This window comes from Mesoplodon densirostris, chromosome 11, assembly GCF_025265405.1.
Source record: "Mesoplodon densirostris isolate mMesDen1 chromosome 11, mMesDen1 primary haplotype, whole genome shotgun sequence".
NCBI lineage: Eukaryota > Metazoa > Chordata > Mammalia > Artiodactyla > Ziphiidae > Mesoplodon > Mesoplodon densirostris.
The window spans coordinates 96,713,700-96,732,117 of record NC_082671.1 but is presented as its reverse complement, the minus strand read 5'-3'; the positions used below and the strand labels follow the sequence as shown (position 1 = coordinate 96,732,117).

The 18,418-nt window shown below is 34.6% G+C and overlaps 1 protein-coding gene across 3 annotated transcripts in view; it reads left to right on the top strand.

Moving 5' to 3' along the window:
- The window catches only part of TMTC2 (transmembrane O-mannosyltransferase targeting cadherins 2), a 423,341-nt gene that overhangs the window by 289,793 nt on the left and 115,130 nt on the right, over positions 1 to 18,418 (top strand). For all 3 annotated transcript variants that reach the window (XM_060112322.1, XM_060112321.1, XM_060112324.1), the window contains one exon: positions 13,744 to 13,865. In XM_060112322.1, the coding sequence (XP_059968305.1) occupies positions 13,744 to 13,865 (122 nt within the window). The remainder of the gene's footprint in view (positions 1 to 13,743; positions 13,866 to 18,418) is intronic.

Below are 18,418 nucleotides of genomic sequence, written 5' to 3'. Positions count from 1 at the left end.
AGGCAGACTCTCAACCACTGAGCCACCAGGGAAGCCCTAATGTAGGTTAATTTTTAACCACCCTCATTTTTTCTCTTCTTTCGCTATAATTGTTTATTTCCCTTACTATGTGTACTTAAGCATTGCTTTTGAATAATCCTACGAGATTATGGGAAACTAAGAAAGGCTGTAGCTTTCAATTTTATCAGTTTGAGCCCTTCCAATCCCAAAGGTCATTTTAAGCCTATTTACTATTTAATATAAAATTACTTGGCTTTCTCAATGCAAAGTGATTGTTGGGTTTAATTATAATATATAAGCAATTTAGGCCATTTCATCTTGGTAATATATCTTGAGAACAAAAAGCCACGATGGGGCTTCCCTGGTGGCGCAGTGGTTGGGAGTCCGCCTGCCAATGCAGGGGACACAGGTTCGTGCCCCGGTCCGGGAGGATCCCACGTGCCGCGAGCGGCTGGGCCCGTGAGCCATGGCTGCTGAGCCTGCACGTCTGGAGCCTGTGCTCCACAATGAGAGAGGCCACAGCAGTGAGAGGCCTGCGTACCGCAAAAAAAAAAAAAAAAAAAAAAAAAGCCACGATGTATTCATGGAGTACGAGTCTAGAGTTACAGCCTTGTTGTTGCAGTCTGCAGTCAGTATGTTTGGAATAACCTCTGTGTGCAAAAAAAAAAAAAAATCTTTAAGTCACAGGTCCTGAGTTGGGGGGTGCGTATAGTGGTGGTAGGATGAAATGGAAATAGTCCATATGGTTTCTACTCTCATAGAACTTTGTGATTTCACAGTTGGTCTAGTGCTCTTTAGTATCTTTCCTAAATAAGTAAATGCCTATAAATAAAATGGATAATTGTATTACTCTAGCCTCGAGAATATTTTGTTTATAACTATGTAGGCCTACCATGTTGACTGGACCAAACAAACCAAAACAAACAAAACGAACAAAAATCTCAAGCTTTTTTTTTTTTTTTTTTTGATGTGACACTAGTGTCACAATTTGCATATATATTTACATATCCTTGTTCTTTAAAAAATATGTGTCTATGGGTAACATGCTTTTATCTTAGGGAGAGGTTGCATTCTTCCAGGGGAGTTCCATGATAATGATCATTGCTATTTATTACCTCATTTGCCTTTATTTTGATCTTACCATTTCGATTCTCTTATTTCTGATAATTCCTAGATCTTTTTTTATACACATCCCTGTTACTTATGAAATCCCAGCTCAGTGTTAGAACATATATTTTCCTCCATCAGCCTGCAACTAACAAGTCTTGTACTTACATAGGTTTAAAATTGACAAGATGCTTTTTCCTCACATTCTCTCAGAAAAAAGAAGGAATCTTTTGACTTAATTTTCAGGTTTGTGAAAACGGCTCTTCAATTGTGAGAGATTTCCCCAATTTCATTGAGCTAGTTAGAGAGAACAGTGAAAGAACCAATAAATAGGAGACACAGTGAATTTATTATAACAATTTTTGGAGTAAAGAGCTTGTCCAAATGTTAGAATTTGTATTTTTGAGAAAGAAACTTGTGGAATGAAAAAGTTTTGTCATAAATGGCTACCAGGGACCTTTAGATTCCTTACTCTCATTTAGGTAAGAACTGACAAAGAAGATGTCACATGTACCTCCTGACAACAAAACACAAAAATTCTCACCTGTAAATTTATCCTAACTCTACTCGAAGAATGTATACTCTATGCTGAATTCAGTTTAGTAGGTTGGCTGTCAGAGAAGTCTGTTTTTCTCTCAGCCTCTGTATGGTTGGTTTTTTAGTGCATAATTTCTTTTTGTTGGATTTTTCTAGTGTGCACATTTGCGTGTGTGTGTATGTGTTGACCTCACTTTGTTCCCGAATATATTTAGAATGGAAATATTCAGAGTAAATTTTTGATAGGACGGTTCACATGCTTAATGTTTTCTTCTATGACTGGTGGTTCTTAAGTGGATTGCTCAAGGCATTTAGCATGCTGACTGTGAAAGAAATGGTTTTTAACTGTGTGAGATTTGAACTTCACATCTTTCAAGTGTGGAAGCATTAACACTCCAGTAGTGTTAAGCTTTTTATACCACCTGCTTCCCCTATTTTGAGTTCTGGTGATTTTCCTCTGATTGCTTCCATTGGCACTCTTGAAAATCTGTGAGTCAACCCTTCAAATATGATACAACTGTATAACTGGATTAGCCATTGACCTGTGTACCTCTACAAGAATATTAACTTCTAATTTTTAAGATAAATCTTTTCATTGCATTTTCATTTTTCGTTTGTCAGAAAGGACAAGACCAGGAGAAAGGATAAGACCAGGGCCAGGAGATTTTAGAAATTCATTTTGTAAGATATGGAGCCAATAAGATAAGGAAATATGAGCTTTGGGCTGTATATCAAAAAAGAATAAATATATGAAATGTCTGTACACAATTTGCTCCTAAAAGTTCATTTCTCATTATAAAACTGTAGTGGTTTATTTTTTTTTCTTTTTACCATTCACACTTGATATAAATTCTACATTATATACTATGGTTACAGACATTAATTTGCTAGGCATTAGTCTATACACTACAAAGGCCAGCCTCCAGTTCAGCTGCATTAAATAGGTAATATATTTTGTTTAAAGTTTCAATTAAACCCAGGACCAGAAGATATATGGTCCCTATGGGGAGTTTGAACATTTTCATGCCAGTGCTGGGATTGCCTAAGGATCATGCTTAGGTCTAGATGTTGCTTGCTTTCCTGGAAATACGATATGAGACAGTTGATTATATTTCACTGCTATTAAAACCACACGAGCCCACCTGTTACATTAATTCATACTTTTGCCAGTTTAGTGGTAAAGGAAAAAACTGAGACTTAAAAACTTTATTTTTAAATTGAGTTATAAGGAAATGAGTGTATTCAAATTAATACCTAATTATATCCTTATTCTCTGATTCCCAAATAATTTCAATATGTTCTGCTTGAAAAATATGTTTTCTGAGGCTTCAATAGAAATAAATGAGAAAAAAGAAGTGTATATTTTACTCTCTTATTGGGCACTATCCACGGAGTGAATCTTTTACTCAGTAATAAATATGCGTTGGATTGTTCTCAGAAAATTAAAGTGATGCTATGTTATACTTGGAAAATTAACTGAATTTCGAATTCTGACATTCTTAAAAGATGCCAATTTTGATGACATTGAGATGAAATGGACATAATCATGAGGAAGAAGAAAATCTTGTATGAAGGATACAATCTTGAAAATCAGTGTCAAGAAAATGATAAATTGTTGCACATATTTAGAATAGGTCAGTAATACAAATGAAGTTAAAAATTAAATATATTACTAATTGTACATACTTTGCTCTGTGTGTATTTATATCGGCTTTTCCTAATAGGTAGGGAAAAGTTGTTTCCTACTTGAAAATCTTATTTAACTCCCCCATGAACTGTTACTTAGTTGTGATTTTATTTACACTGGGTGAAGCTATTGTCATATTCAAATTGAATAAAGCATTAAAATAGAACATGCAAAGTTTTGTTCCAGATTACAAGTCTTTTTTTTGCCAACATGTGAATTATGAGTATGGGGTTCTGTGAGCTGTTGTAGAATCTTATTTTTAAGTATTCATTAAAAATAGAATGAATTTTTAACTTTTTGATATATCTTAGTAATTAACATTAATATAAAAATTTATAGTACAAAATAAATTATTCATTACATATTATAGAGACATATTGCTTGATCCAGGAATACATATGAAATGTAATCCTAAGAAGATGTGTATAAAACTGAAAATGCTTTTATTATTCTCTTCTGATGTCTTCCTGCAAATATTTATATCCTATTTCTCTGAATACTGTTATTTTCATTAATTCTTTCCAAGCTAGTATAACATTTACTCATTCTTTTTTCTTTTTTCTGGTGTAAGCTTTGGGTTTTTCTAAACACAATTTAGAAGTTCCTTGCATATATTTTTAGTATTCCCTAAATATTCCAGTTGTATTAAGCCGTTTTATTTTATTGCATTGTAATTCTCTTGACGACAGTATTATATTTTTTGGGAGCGGATCATCACCTCCAACGTACACAGGGACACACACACACACAGACACACACACACAGTCTCACCTTCTCTTTTTTTGGAAAATCTGAACATTTTATGGGATTGTCTCCAACATTTGTTGATTGATTGCTCTTAGTGATTTATTTCCTTGAAAACATAAAGGAAATTGATTAGCCTAGAGAACTTCAGGGTCCCCAGTTGCAAAAAGAGACATAGTAACATAGGCTCCTGGCTATCTTCCAAGTTAAATTTTGATGGTACATCAGATGTTTCCGGTATATAATACTAGGAACCTTTTTAACTTTCACTGAAGTTTAACCTCTTTCTTCATGATTTGTGATTTTACTTAATGAAACACATTTTCATTTTTTTCCCCTGCGTTTCCTCTCTTTGCTTTAAAACTATGCTTTCTGGCTTCAAGCGTTTCCCCTTAAGTTTGGTGCTGTAAGGACTTGCTAAAGAATTACGTATTGAACCTTTTCATAACCCTCAGTTTAAGACTTGGATTATATTTCATTTACTTCCAGTCACTCCGCCCCAAAGGAAGAAGTTATAATTGTTAAAGTCTGTTGTCAGATACTAAGTAGCCTTCCTAATTTCTGTAATCATTTTAATTTTTGTCTTTGTCTTTGCCTGCTCTGTTCACTACCTCTTAAGGATTTCCAATCAGGACTAATATATCTAAGGTAACTGGACTCTGTCATCTTTATGGTACCATAATGCTGAAGAAAATATTAGGATGGAAATAACAAAAGATTCACAAAATTTGACAGCCAATAGTTACAGCAAGTTTATGACATAAATAAGTAAAGGCCAGACTCCCTAATGTTTCTATGTTAATGCTAATACCGTGAAGTAAAAAGTGAGAATTAAAATCACAGCAAGTTAAACTCTTGACCTAATAGTCTCCTGATGTCATGTGGTTCTGTCTGACCTATAGATTCTAGAAAAAGAAGTTACTTGGAAAGTTTTCTTCAGTGACATACTAGGCAAAAATGTAACATCTAAATTCAAGTTGATACATAATGTGATCAATTATTTCTCAGATATTTATCAAGACTCTGTGGAGCCACTTCTGAACTTAGGTTGGAGGACAGATAAAGAGATGAAGTGTTTTCTCTCTGGCTCTACACATCTCATAGTCTAATTTAAGATCAGGAAGGTTATAATTGGTGAGGTAAGTCCTATAGATACATTAAAAAGATGGGGGACAGACAGGAGTTGGAATAAATGAAGAATTGAATATAATCTTAAATAGGAAAAGTCAATTTTGTAAAAACTGCCATCTTTAATTGATCCCTGGATTATAATTCAATAGCAATAAACATCTCAAAAATTTATCAAAAATTTGACAGAATGATTCTAAAGTTTATCTAGTAGACTTAACAGGAAAATAGAACCAAGAAGGTTTAGAGAAGAATAATGGGTGAGACTTGCTCTACTTGATATTAAAATATTAATATCAATAGAAGCTATAGTAATTAGAGCAGTGTTGTCCTGGCATAAAAACAGAAAATCTGACTAGTAGGACAGAATGGAGACCCCAGAAACAGATCAAAACTTACTAAATCTTCATAGATAATAGATGTGGAATTAAATATGATTGAGGGAAGGGAGTTTTTATAAAAGCTGATCTGGGAGAATTGATTAACTGTTTGGAAACAATAAAATTAGATATCTGCCTCACACCATATGGTAAAATGTATTTCATGTGGAACAAGTAGCTAATTTTAATCACAAAACTATATAAGTAGAAGAGAATATATGTCCCTATGATGGAGAATAATTTTGTGCAAAATAGATAGTGATTAAACTACAAAGGAAAAGTCAACTTGATTTGCATATGTAAAAATTAAAATAGTCTGAAATGAAAAGCTTTTACCATCTTTTGCCTACTATAAGGAAAAGATAAATGTCTTAATTAAAAATGGTTTAAAAAATGGTTTAAAACCATTAAACAGTGACCCACAATTTTAAAGAATTGCTGGTTAAAATTTTATTTAAAAAATTTGTGAAAATATATGCATTTTCATCAGTTCAAGAATTCTACTGCTATATATATATATATTCTAAGATAATAAGATAAAAATTTTTTTAAAGTAATTACAAAGAAGGATGATAATTGCTGAAGTAGGTGTAGTACCTGCAAAAAAATTGGGAGGGAAATTTGAATACACAAAAAATTGATCTTGAATGAGAAAATATAATTTTGGAAAATTTATCATATTTTTTAATATAGTTTTAAAATGCTAGAAGGAACCTAAATATTTAAAACTAGCAAAATATTTTACTTATAATTGATTTTTTTCAAAATATAAAATAAATTCTGGAAAAACACCAAAATTTTACCAACCACTATCTGATTTAATAAAATTATCATCTTTCAGATTTTCTACAATGAGTAGATATAATGTTAGTAATCAGATAATAAATATAAAAAAAACTTTTAAAGGGTTAATCAGGACTTGGGCTAGTCAATCTTGAGTAGATTATCTAGAAAATCCATGAATATGACAGTTCCTTTTTAAACTAACTAGGATATTGTCACTGGTTTATGAAATGACTATGTAAATTCCTGGACAGGGATGAATCTACAAATGATTATGTAATTTAGGGGATTAAGGAGTTATGTAGTCTTAGCCCCTCATTTTGTGAATGATAAACAAAGGTCTTGTCAAATAACCTGTTTGTCTATAACCATACAAAGTTTTAATGGAAAAGTAAGAATTAGAAACCCAGACATCTAATTACTCTTTTGGTATATAATTCATAATTCTGTGCTACATCATAATTATAAATAATTTCAACAGGTAGATGGACAAACCAAGTTAATCAGTCAATTAATTAAGATGTGTTTATTTCATTTTAAAATTATGTGGCAAAATTAGTTCCTAAGGAAAGAATTAAAAGTAACATATAAAAAAAAATCATAAACTTGAAGATGGGTAAAGTGCTCATTAAAAGAAAAATGACCAGCACAGAAAAACACTACTTATAAAAACCATCAATATAGGACTTCCCTGGTGGCGCATTGGTTAAGAATCCGCCTGCCAATGCAGGGGACACGGCTTCAAGCCGTGGTCCAGGAAGATCCCACATGCCACAGAGCAGCTAAGCCTGAGTGCCACAACTACTGAAGCCTGTGCGCCACAACTACTGAAGCCCGCGCGCCTAGAGCCCATGCTCTGTAACTAGAGAAGCCACCACAATGAGAAGACCGTGCACCACAACGAAGAGTAGACCCCACTCACTGCAACTAGAGAAAGCCCACGCACAGCAACGAAGACCCAATGCAGCCAAAATAAAGAAAGAAAACAAAATAAACCTGATATCTTAAATGGAATAGAAGCATTTCTTAAAAATGGAATGATTACGTTAGTAACCAGCCAAGTCCTTAAGCTGGGAGAGCTTAGAAATTAGACAGATTACCATAGAACGCCTGACCTTCAGGCAAAGTATCCTAAAACACTTGCAATATTGACAATCAGATGCTTTCACCATATCAGCAGCAGAAAGCCTACTAGAAATCGTGTAGGGCTATTTTCTGAATGCTCCTATTCTTTACAGGCCAGAAAAACGCTATAACCTACGTGAGCCCTTTTACAAAGGTAGCATTTCTCCCCAGTGTGCTGGTGTCACTGTATTTTACAAACATTCTTCTGAAACTTTTAGAACTTCTGAACTTATAGCTAGGCACATGCAATTCAGTGTTGTTCACACCTTTTGCACTCATGTTTCATTGTTCACTGTGATTTTGCTCATTACCATCTGTTTTATTATTTACTTGATAATTTTCTTCATTCTAAAACATATCTATGAAATCACATTTTAAAACAGATTAAATGTAATTTATAAGTACTAAATTAAAACAATTTTTGTGTTGTTTCATGTGCACCTAAAAATCAAACTTTGGAGAATACTGATAAATATATTTCTCTCAGAAGATTGTAAGTACCATGAAGGCAGGAATGAATGCTACCTCATTAGCCTTTAGGTTTACCATCATATGCATTATCCATGTTGGCTAACCGAAATTGATATGCAAGATATGTATTTAAGGATTTTTTTTTTTTTTTTGCTGAGCCACGTGGCATGTGGGATCTTAGTTCCCTGACCAGGGATCGAACCTGTGCCCCCTGCATTGGGAGCGTGGAGTCTTAACCACTGGACCACCAGGGAAGTCCCTATTTAAGAATTTTTAAAAAGAGATTTAACAATTAGTGTAAGAATTAAGAAAGGGGTGATTACTTTTGGTACATGTGGTCAAAAACATTTTTTTAAGTTGGGGAGGAGGGATAGATTGGGAGTTTGGGATTGACATGTACACATTGCTTTATTTAAAATAGATAACCAACAAGGACCTACTGTATAGCACAGGGAACTCGGCTCAATATTCTGTAATAACCTAAATAGGAAAAGAATTTGAAAAAGAATAGGTATATGTATAACTGAATCACTTTGCTGTACACCTGAAACTAACACAACATTGTTAATCAACTATACTCCAATATAAAATAAAAATTTAAAAAAATAGGGAATTTGGAGGGTGGAGGAATTGCATAAGGTGGTCAAAAGATACAAACTTCCAGTTATGAGACTAAGACGTACTAGGGATGTAATGTACACCATGATGACTGTAGTTTACACTGCTATATGATGTATTTGCTTAGGGAGTAGATCCTCAAAGCTCTCATAACAGGGAAAAAGCATTATTTTGTATCTATATGACATGATGGGTATTAACTAACCTTACTGTGGTAATCACTTCACAATATATATGTCAAGTCATAATGCTGTACACCTTAAACTTTTACAGTGCTGTATGCCACTTACATCTAAATGAAGCTGAAAAGAAAATAGGGGATCTAAACTGAATCTTAACATAGAAATATATTCTCTTGAGCAAGGGCAGGAGAAACAAAAGGTAACACTAGCAGATAGGGGTAGTATGTACCCCTACATGCTCTATTCTTTATCTGATAGCTGGAGCTGTCCAGTAACTTGAAACATGAAAATTAGTGAGATCTGGACTCTTACATCATCAATAATCCAGCATTCTTTCCTTTAAGGAGTTAGTCTTTGCCTGGATTATTTAGATTCAGGGCTTTTTAGGGAGGAAGAGTGACATTATCTGTTCTACATCTGAAACTGGCTTATATCTGCCTGAAGCCAGCCTGGAGACATCGAAATCCCTTTTGTCTGTGAGTGAATTGGAAATAAATCTGGGTGATGAACCTGATCACTACATCATCACACTGCAAACCTTTGAATTCTTACGAAGGTACCTCTATTATGTCATTTTTGTGTGTGTGTATGTAGAGTGAGAAAGAAAAATAGTCATCATTGCTTCTTTCCTCCTGGGTAGTATAAACATTTTTTTTCTATTATTGTAAGTTAAGAAGAATTACAGTACCAGAGAAGATGACTTAACCCTCCTCCCTCCACCCCATTCCCGATCAAGTATCTTCATTCCCTTCCTTATTGAATTTACTGAACTTTCTTTTCCTGTGGCCATTTCCTTTATGGAATTTTTGTGATTTTAATATTTTAATCAAGCTTGAAGGATTACATGTATACCATTCTCTCCTAATACTGAATCCACTGATGGCACTTTTTGCAGTTATTTTATCCCGTCTCTAATTATTTTTTTATAGTATTTGGACACAGTGGAATAGTAGAAAGAAAAAGAGAGAATCCAATCTGAATCCTGAATCTGTCATTTGCTTGTTTTTGAACACTGAGCAGGTTGGTTAAGCTCAATGACCCATAGTCACTTCATTTGTAAAATGAGACCAATACTAATCAGAGTGTAGGAATAATGTAAAAAGTATAAAGATAATGGGGGGTGGGTGGGAGGGAGGCCCAAGAGAGAGGGGATATATGTATACATATAGCTGATTCACTTCATTGTACAGCAGAAACTAACACAACATTGTAAAGCAACTATACTCCAAATATATATATATATATATATATATATATATATATATATAATACTTTAGTAGGTATTCAGTAAGTAATAAACTTTATATAGTAGGTAGCTTGATGCATTGGCAAAAATTATGGGCTTTCCAGGCATTCACACCTTTTAAGATAGGATTATTAACTGTTCAAGTCACTTATTATTCCTGTTCCTTCCTCCACATTCACAAATGAGTGTTCTAACCCCTTATATGAATTAGAAATGAGAAATATGAGGCTCCTACCTTGGCAGTGCCAGGGATATAGCAAGTACTTGGTCTTGTATTGTTTGTTGCCTGAATCTTTATTGAGTTGCCTTTTAAACACATTTAAATTCATCCATGATCATTTTCTTGCATTTTAGGTTTTGCATCTTGATTTTTTTTTTTTTTTTTTTTTTTTTGCGGTACGTGGGCCTCTCACCGCTGTGGCCTCTCCCGTCGCGGAGCACAGGCTCCAGACGTGCAGGCTCAGCGGCCATGGCTCACGGGCCCAGCCGCTCCGTGGCATGTGGGATCGTCCCGGACCGGGGCACGAACCTGCGTCCCCTGCATCGGCAGGCGGACTCTCAACCACTGCGCCACCAGGGAAGCCCTACATCTTGATTTTATTACCACTTTTATGGGCAGTTTTGTGTTAAGGTTAACCTTAGGACTAAAGTACATCTTATATGTTACATATTTCTCTCTTAATAATTGAATAAAAGTAGGAGGCAGAAACGTTTTTAAAGGTCAACCGTGGATTATTATTTCTCTTCCTTATTCCTTTAATTCAATAGAGAAGCCCAAGGCAAAGTGAAATGAACTTGATGGCCAGTGTATCATAGCTAGAAAACAACTTTCCGTGAGTGAAGCAGAGTATAATTTTCACCTGAGCTGGAGACTTGGAAAGTTTGTGATTGTTCACTACCAACAGGTTAGCAATGCACTGAGGTCAGGTCGTCCTGGGTTTGAATTGCAGTTTTACCACTTGCTACATTTATGGTTTTGTGTGTTTGATTTAGCCACTGTGCTTTTCAATTTTCTTATCTGTAAAATCCAGGTAATTAAGGATGTTCCTTAATTTAAAAAATGAGATACATAAGCAACTAATGTAGAGATTGAAAATATGTTTCATCTCACAAACCTAATTTGAAAAGTTAGTACTGGCTGAATGAGGGTGATGCGGTAAGGCCCCTTGTGGGGCTAAGTGAGAAAACATTCTGTGTGCCCAAAGGTATAGAATGGGAGGAGTGGCTGCATGTAAGTCAGACATTTGCTCCCTGTAGCTTGCTACCGTACTTCGTAATAAACATTCAATGAATGTTATTGTCATTGTTATTACTGAGATGCACTGAATGGTTACTTGAAGTTTTTCTAAGTTGTAATGAATAGTACCTAAGTAAGCTAGTTATTTACATTTTTCATATACTTGCCAAGATGCATTATGGCATTATATTTCTTATTTGTGGTCCTTTGGTATTTCTCCACCTCACAAGCTTTATAACTTAATAAGTTGCTTATGAGTTCTTACTGAACAAAATAGTTCAACCTAAGTAGTTAGCAAATTAATAATATTTCATTTCAAAATGGGTTTTAATCATGATAGATTTCTGACTTGGAAAAAAATAGTGCACTGTCTGAAATGATTTTTTAAAAATCAGACACTTAATATAAAGATTTGAATCTCGAAAGCACCCTGGAATTGGGGTTCTCCTGCACTCTCTTTCTGTACAGGTAACTTACCTGTTACTATTCTACAAGTTAGTTGAATTTTTAATAAATGAAAAGTAGAAGCCATATTACATTCAATAATTGTAGAACTTCTAAAAAGTTATCTATGAGCACTTGAAGACCCAAAGTAGAATTTCAGGTCAATTCCAAACAGAACCTATAATGCAGACCCATCTTTCAGCTCTAACTCTGAAATTAGTATGTGTTTTCTTCTGGCTTTAGAATCCCTTTTAGAGATAAATAGTTGGATTTGGTTTATCATTACTTGCTTTACAATTTTTAATATTCAGGATTGTGCATCTTTTCAGTTATATAAATCATATCTAGTACCGCTTTAGTATTAAGAAGTGGTTCACTCTCCCTAAGGAAAATTACTATTTGTTTTGTTTGGAAGTATTTATTGGTTCAACATGCCAAAAAGAAAATTGTATGACATTGTTTCACTTATTAGGAGATAGTATAATTAAAAAATATAATTATCGCAGAAACATGTAAAAATTTTTTTAAATCCATGCCTAATCCTACCACTCTAACAACTATGAATATTTTGTATATTTTATTCTAGTTTTTGGTCTTTGCTTCAGGATTTCTTGCATCTCACCCTGAGCATTTGATTCAGTCTAACCAAATTCTTCTTAAATGCGAACACATTTTAAGCTTTAGGAAAAAAATTTTTTTTCGAGCTATCATTTTTATGATAATGTAGTTTAGTGACTTTTCTCAGAACTAGAAACACATAGATGTGTGTGAGTGGTACCTACATTTTTATGCATGTTACTAATAATCTGTCACCAATATTTTTACTAACCGGTCAAGCAAAGGGCACTCAAAAGGTCAGGAGACGCAAATCAATTCAATTCATCAGACATTTCTATTGACAGTGCTGTGCTAATGCAAAAAGAATTTGATTAAATTAAAAGGAAGCTAGCTCTTCCTTTGAAGCAAAGATGTACAACCAGTGTGGGTAACACATTTAGGAAAAGCCTCTGCTTATTCCTCTAAGTGGAAAAAGCCATCATAGTTATGATTAGTTAAGCTATAAGAGTCTGCTTGAAAAATAATGCAGGTCACCAGTCTGTTGCCTAGTCTCAGAAATTAAGTAGCTTCAACGTTTGCAGTGTTTATTATAACTATAATATTTAACTTAAATACACAAATCATCTTAAAATATACTTTTGCCATCAGGTGAATATTCTTCCATATTCTGAGCATAGAAGGGAGAGAGGGGTGATAATAAGCCGGCAACTGATACACTTTTGGCTTTATTTCCAATTTTTTTCTCTTGCTTGGCTGTTAGTGAAATGCTATTTGGTGGGCAAAATTTGTGTAATTTGAAAGAAAACAGCTGATGGCTAAAAGGCCTTAGACTAGCTTTGTACATGGTGATGGGCATGCTAAATAACTGTCATATATTCACTGGATTTTCCAAAGGAAACTGGTAAATTTTATTTACTTATTAAAATATAAAATACAAATAATTTCTGAAAAAAAACTAAAATCTAGCACCAACGCTTAAACCCAAATATTTTTAACTCCTTCATTTAATCTTACTTTTCTCAACAAGGTTGTCAACCTTAGAGGGTAGGACCTTGAACTTCTGTTGTCTAGGTCCTGCATAATACTCTCCAATTAGTAGTTATTCTATAAATACTTGAGTGTCTGAAGGAATGAATGAATGTGAATAAAAAAGAACAAATGATTGTACATAAGAAAGACCCAATCTTAAAAAAAAAGAAATGGTGACAAAGCACATATTCTTGGGAGTTAGATGTTTCTAAGTTAAAAAAAATCAAACCTTTATCATGTACTACATTTTTGAGTTTTAGGCGTTTCACTTAATTTCTCCAAACACAAGTTTTCTCATCTGTGAAATAGACATGATGGTGACTTTTGGAGAATCAAATGAGGTAACGGATGAGAGTACTTGCCACAGAATCTGAAAATGTGTGGAATATAAACATGATGATGTGATCTGTTGCAAATGTTTGTGGAAAGCTGTATCCTCATACTGATTTCCATGATTCTCTTGCCAGGTGAAGCATACATGCGACTAAGCAAGCTCCCTGAAGCAGAGCATTGGTATATGGAATCACTGAGATCCAAGACCGACCACATCCCTGCTCATCTCACCTATGGGAAACTGCTTGCTCTAACAGTGAGTAACTCCCTTTCTCACCCTTTAGAAACTGGTTCTGCCTGTGCAGACTGAGGCAGATAGGGTTTGAGGTACCGGTTCCTGGCCAGTTAACCCAGATTGTTAGGATTTAATGATGATAATACTAAGTTAGAACTCTGTACAGAAAAATATAGAAAAATGCATTCCTTTGGCTATGGGGTTTGCCATAGATAAAATATGATATGTATCCTTTTTTTTTTTTTTTGCTTTATAACAAATTTAATCAGTTATACATATACATATGTTCCCATATCCCCTCCCTTTTGCGTCTCCCTCCCACCCTCCCTATCCCACCCCTCCAGGCGGTCACAAAGCAACGAGTTGATCTCCCTGTGCTATGCGGCTGCTTCCCACTATCTATCTACCTTACGTTTGGTAGTGTATATATGTCCATGCCGCTCTTTCACTTTGTCACAGCTTACCCTTCCCCCTCCCCATATCCTCAAGTCCATTCTCTAGTAGGTCTGTGTCTTTATTCCTGTCTTACCCCTGTGTTCTTCATGACATTTTTTTTTCTTAAATTCCATATATATGTGTCAGCATACGGTATTTGTCTTTCTCTTTCTGACTTACTTCACTCTGTATGACAGACTCTAGGTCCATCCACCTCATTACAAATAGCTCAATTTCATTTCTTTTTATGGCTGGATATGTATCCTTGATGTAACTTAATTGAAATGTATAAATGGAGAACTCCAAATGGTGATTATATAATGAACTTGTCAAAATAATAATATTTGTATAACGACTATGTTCTCCAAGCCAGTGTTAACCCCAGATTGGCTATAATGTGGAATTAAGTCTGATTCTTTCCAAAAAGCCAGCATTATATAAGATAACTGCGTGTGTGTCCATCACTGTCACCTAGAATTTCTGCTAATTGGAAATCATTCTGTAAGAGAAGTGGAGCCATCATTTGACCACCCACTATGTGACAAACTCTCTTGGCCACATTTCTGTGAAAGTGGTATTATTTGAAGCATAAGAAATTGTTGATATTCTACCTTTGTGACTTACAAAAACTGTAATTTTATGTGCCTCAAAGTAATATTAATGTTTTTATTTTATACAATCAGGGATTGTTCAAAATATTTAACTAACTTTTCACCCAGCTAATAAGTGGTACAACTAGCCTCAATCCTAATCTGAATCTCTTATCTGTTTTATTTTGGTTATATCCCTTAATCTCTCTCCAATATTACTAAAAATAAATGAACACTAGCAAAACGTAGAGCAAATGGTCAGGAAAGTGATTGCTAAGTGAATTCTTAGAAGGGTGTCTTATAATTATTTTAAAATAATAACATTTTTATTTCCCACAGAAGATGATAAGCTAAACACTTAAAAGTATTATGTATCCATTCTAAGATACCACTACAATGTTACTAAAGAGATTATATAGGCAGACTAAGTAACCAGAAAACACCCCACTAAAAAATATCTAGATATGCCTAATAAACTACAACAGATATGCTCTTAATGCATGGCTGAGCTCAAGGTGTAGAAAGAGAATTTCCCAGGGATGGAAATGAAGCAATAACTAAACACCAGAACAGTAAACAGTCGGCTGTTCCTACAGCTGATTTGGGATAGTTTACCAGTTGCAACAACCCATGGGAAGGAGCTTATTGTTTGTTTTCCTTCTTGTTGGAATAAGAGACAAAACCTTGGACCAACAGAAAGCCAGGAATTAGATGCCTAAATAAAGCAGGAAAGTTCATATCCTCAGTGAAAGAATAATGTAGAAAAAGTTCACATACTGATACAAGAGGGCAGCATGAAAGTTTGTCTATCTCAACATGGAATCTGAAATATTTGCAGAGAATTTGTCACTATCATCCTCCCTTTACCAGGCTTTGGGTTTTGAATTTACTTTACTTGAATGATCAGGGAATTCCTAGGCCAAGAAATTAAAGTCAGTCCACTAAAATCTCTAGCTGAAGACGTTACTGAAGGTGTCCTCTGAAAGAACACAGTTAAATCTAGAAAGAGTTGCTAAGTGGGGAGCAAAAAGACTGGTGAACAAAGAAATGGTGATTATGTGGGTAAATCAGAATAAACTTTTACTTAATAAAACTATTGAGAAGGAATAACCTCACAGGAACAATCAGAATGGGAGGGGAGGTGAAATTTAAACTGATTTTTGGAAGTCAGAAAGTACAAAGAGGTATTACAACTGATTTGTCAGAACAGAGTAAACCACCATCTAAAGGGAGTTTGGAATGGGATAACAATGAGAAGAAAGCTAGAGAGACTCAAGACGTGGCGGCAGCTGGCATAGAAGAGAGTGAGTTAAGGAGTATAAAATAGGGTAATGAGTTCTAACTTACATATGCCGCAGTCAAGTTTCTCCCCATGTGCACAGTGCTAGCCAGTAGGCACTCACCTCCAAGTGGGGAAGGGATGCTCACAGTGGTGGAGCAGTTGGGTGAGAGAGCTCTATGACTCAGGAACAGCTTGCCCAGCCAAAGGTGGAATGCAGAGGGGACTGAAAAGAGGATTGATTGAATGTTTTCCAGGGGAGTACTCAGATTGTCAGTACCGCTCCCCTGCCACCCGCAGAACACAAGCTACACAAAGTTCGTACCCCCTCAGCAACGCACATACATTCACCTCCCCCCCCAAGAAATGGTTGCATTCTTATCTGGAGAAACTGAATCACCGTAGGGAAAAGATTTCCATATACCTACCCTTGGAGGTCCCTGAAAATGACTAGCTCCCAAACCAGACAAACAAAAGTGACTCCAGTCTAGAAAGCATACTTATGCCTAAGGAGTTCATTCAGCTTTTATTACTTTTAAATAACAATGGGCAACCAAGGATCATCAGTCATATTAGGAAAGCCTCAAATGTAAAAGATTGGAACTGAAACAAATGATTAGCAAAAGGAAACTGAAGGAAACAAAAGAAAAAAAAATCCTTAGAGATGGTAATATAGTGTTTTGTGAAGTGCAGGATGCCATAAAAAGTAAATAATAAAAAAAACAAGAAAGAGCTTTTAGAAGTTAAAAAAAATGATGGCAAAACAATTTTCATTTGAAGTATAAGAAAATAAAGGTGAGTACATGTTTTCATACATAAACATAAAGATGAAGAAAAAATATATGAAAGAAGAAATTATGAAATAAATTAATATGGGGGCCCAAAAAAAGAAGGAACAGAGAAAGGGAAAGAGCATTACTTAGAATTGGAGGGTATAAGTTGCCGTTTTGGCCGTCTATAGGATCATAATATGTCTAGTTTAATCAGTTAGAAAAAAATTATTTTACCTTATGAAAACCTGTTCCATTTCCTATTCTGATAGGCTGATAATTCACACAGCTCCATATAAAAATGTAATTCATATATAACTTGGGCCTCAACTACTGTCTTTGAGATGTCCTTATAGAATTCAAATGGAAACATTTTTAATTAGATTGAGAAATGGCCACCTTCAAAGAATCTAAAAGTTTCAAATGCCTGATTTACCTCCCAGCCAAAAAAATCATTTAGAAAAAAAAAAACACTGAATGCTTAAATGTACTTAATTCTGAATATACCTAGATTGTGACACTAGTTTGGATATAGAAACTACGTGTCTTTTAAAATTTTTGTTCCTTCTTCTTTTCACGCCTGAATAATTTGTTTCCTGTACCAAAAATATGGTTTTCCAGGCTGCTTTATTTTTCAGAATGTATTTTTAAAAACAAGATTTAGCAGTTTTAATTTACTGAAACATATGGAAGGAAGGGAGGGAAAGACATGTATTACAATCAAATTTTAATCCTCCCCCAATCAAGAGAACTTTCACAGTTTCTGACTTGCTGATTAGATGAAATACAAATCCTATTATGGAATGGCTTAAACTCAAAGTGCCAAAAACTGCACAACCGTCCTTAACAGTCTCTTTTTGAATTATGAGATTTGGCAAATTTCTGATCCCAGTGGATTGCTTTTGTCTAATTTTGGGTTTCTTGGCCTGGTAATATGCCATTGACTTAACATGGAATTGGCAAGGTAGAAAATGCCGCACATTTGACTTCTGAGTGCTGTAAATATAAAATATTATAAAATGGAATTGGCTATTACTCTCAAGGGAAGAAGAATAGAAATGGAATTGTGTTTTTACTGTTCCATCAAAACTGACCAAAGGCAAAATATGTAAAACTGACGTGCAACAAAATTAGACTTTGACTATAGAGTAGGACTTCATATAAAGAATTACATTTTTCTGAGACAAATTAGATAAAAAATTGATTATTGGTGCTTTTATTATAGCCAGTGGAATGATTCACTCAAAACATTTTTGTACAAAATTTTCTTTAAGAATTTGTAGTATTTATAGTCTTTAGAAAACTTCAAAAAGATTTGGAATTTCCCAGAATGCTCTGACAAATTCCATAGATCAAATCCTTTTTTATTTCTCTGACAGAAATGTCCCTTTCCTCTCTTTACCTGTTCAAATTTTATTTCCTCTGTGAAGTCTTGCCTGAGTCTTTCAAGCAATTATTTTTTTCCTTTCTCTGTACTTCCATGGCACTGGTTTCAGTATC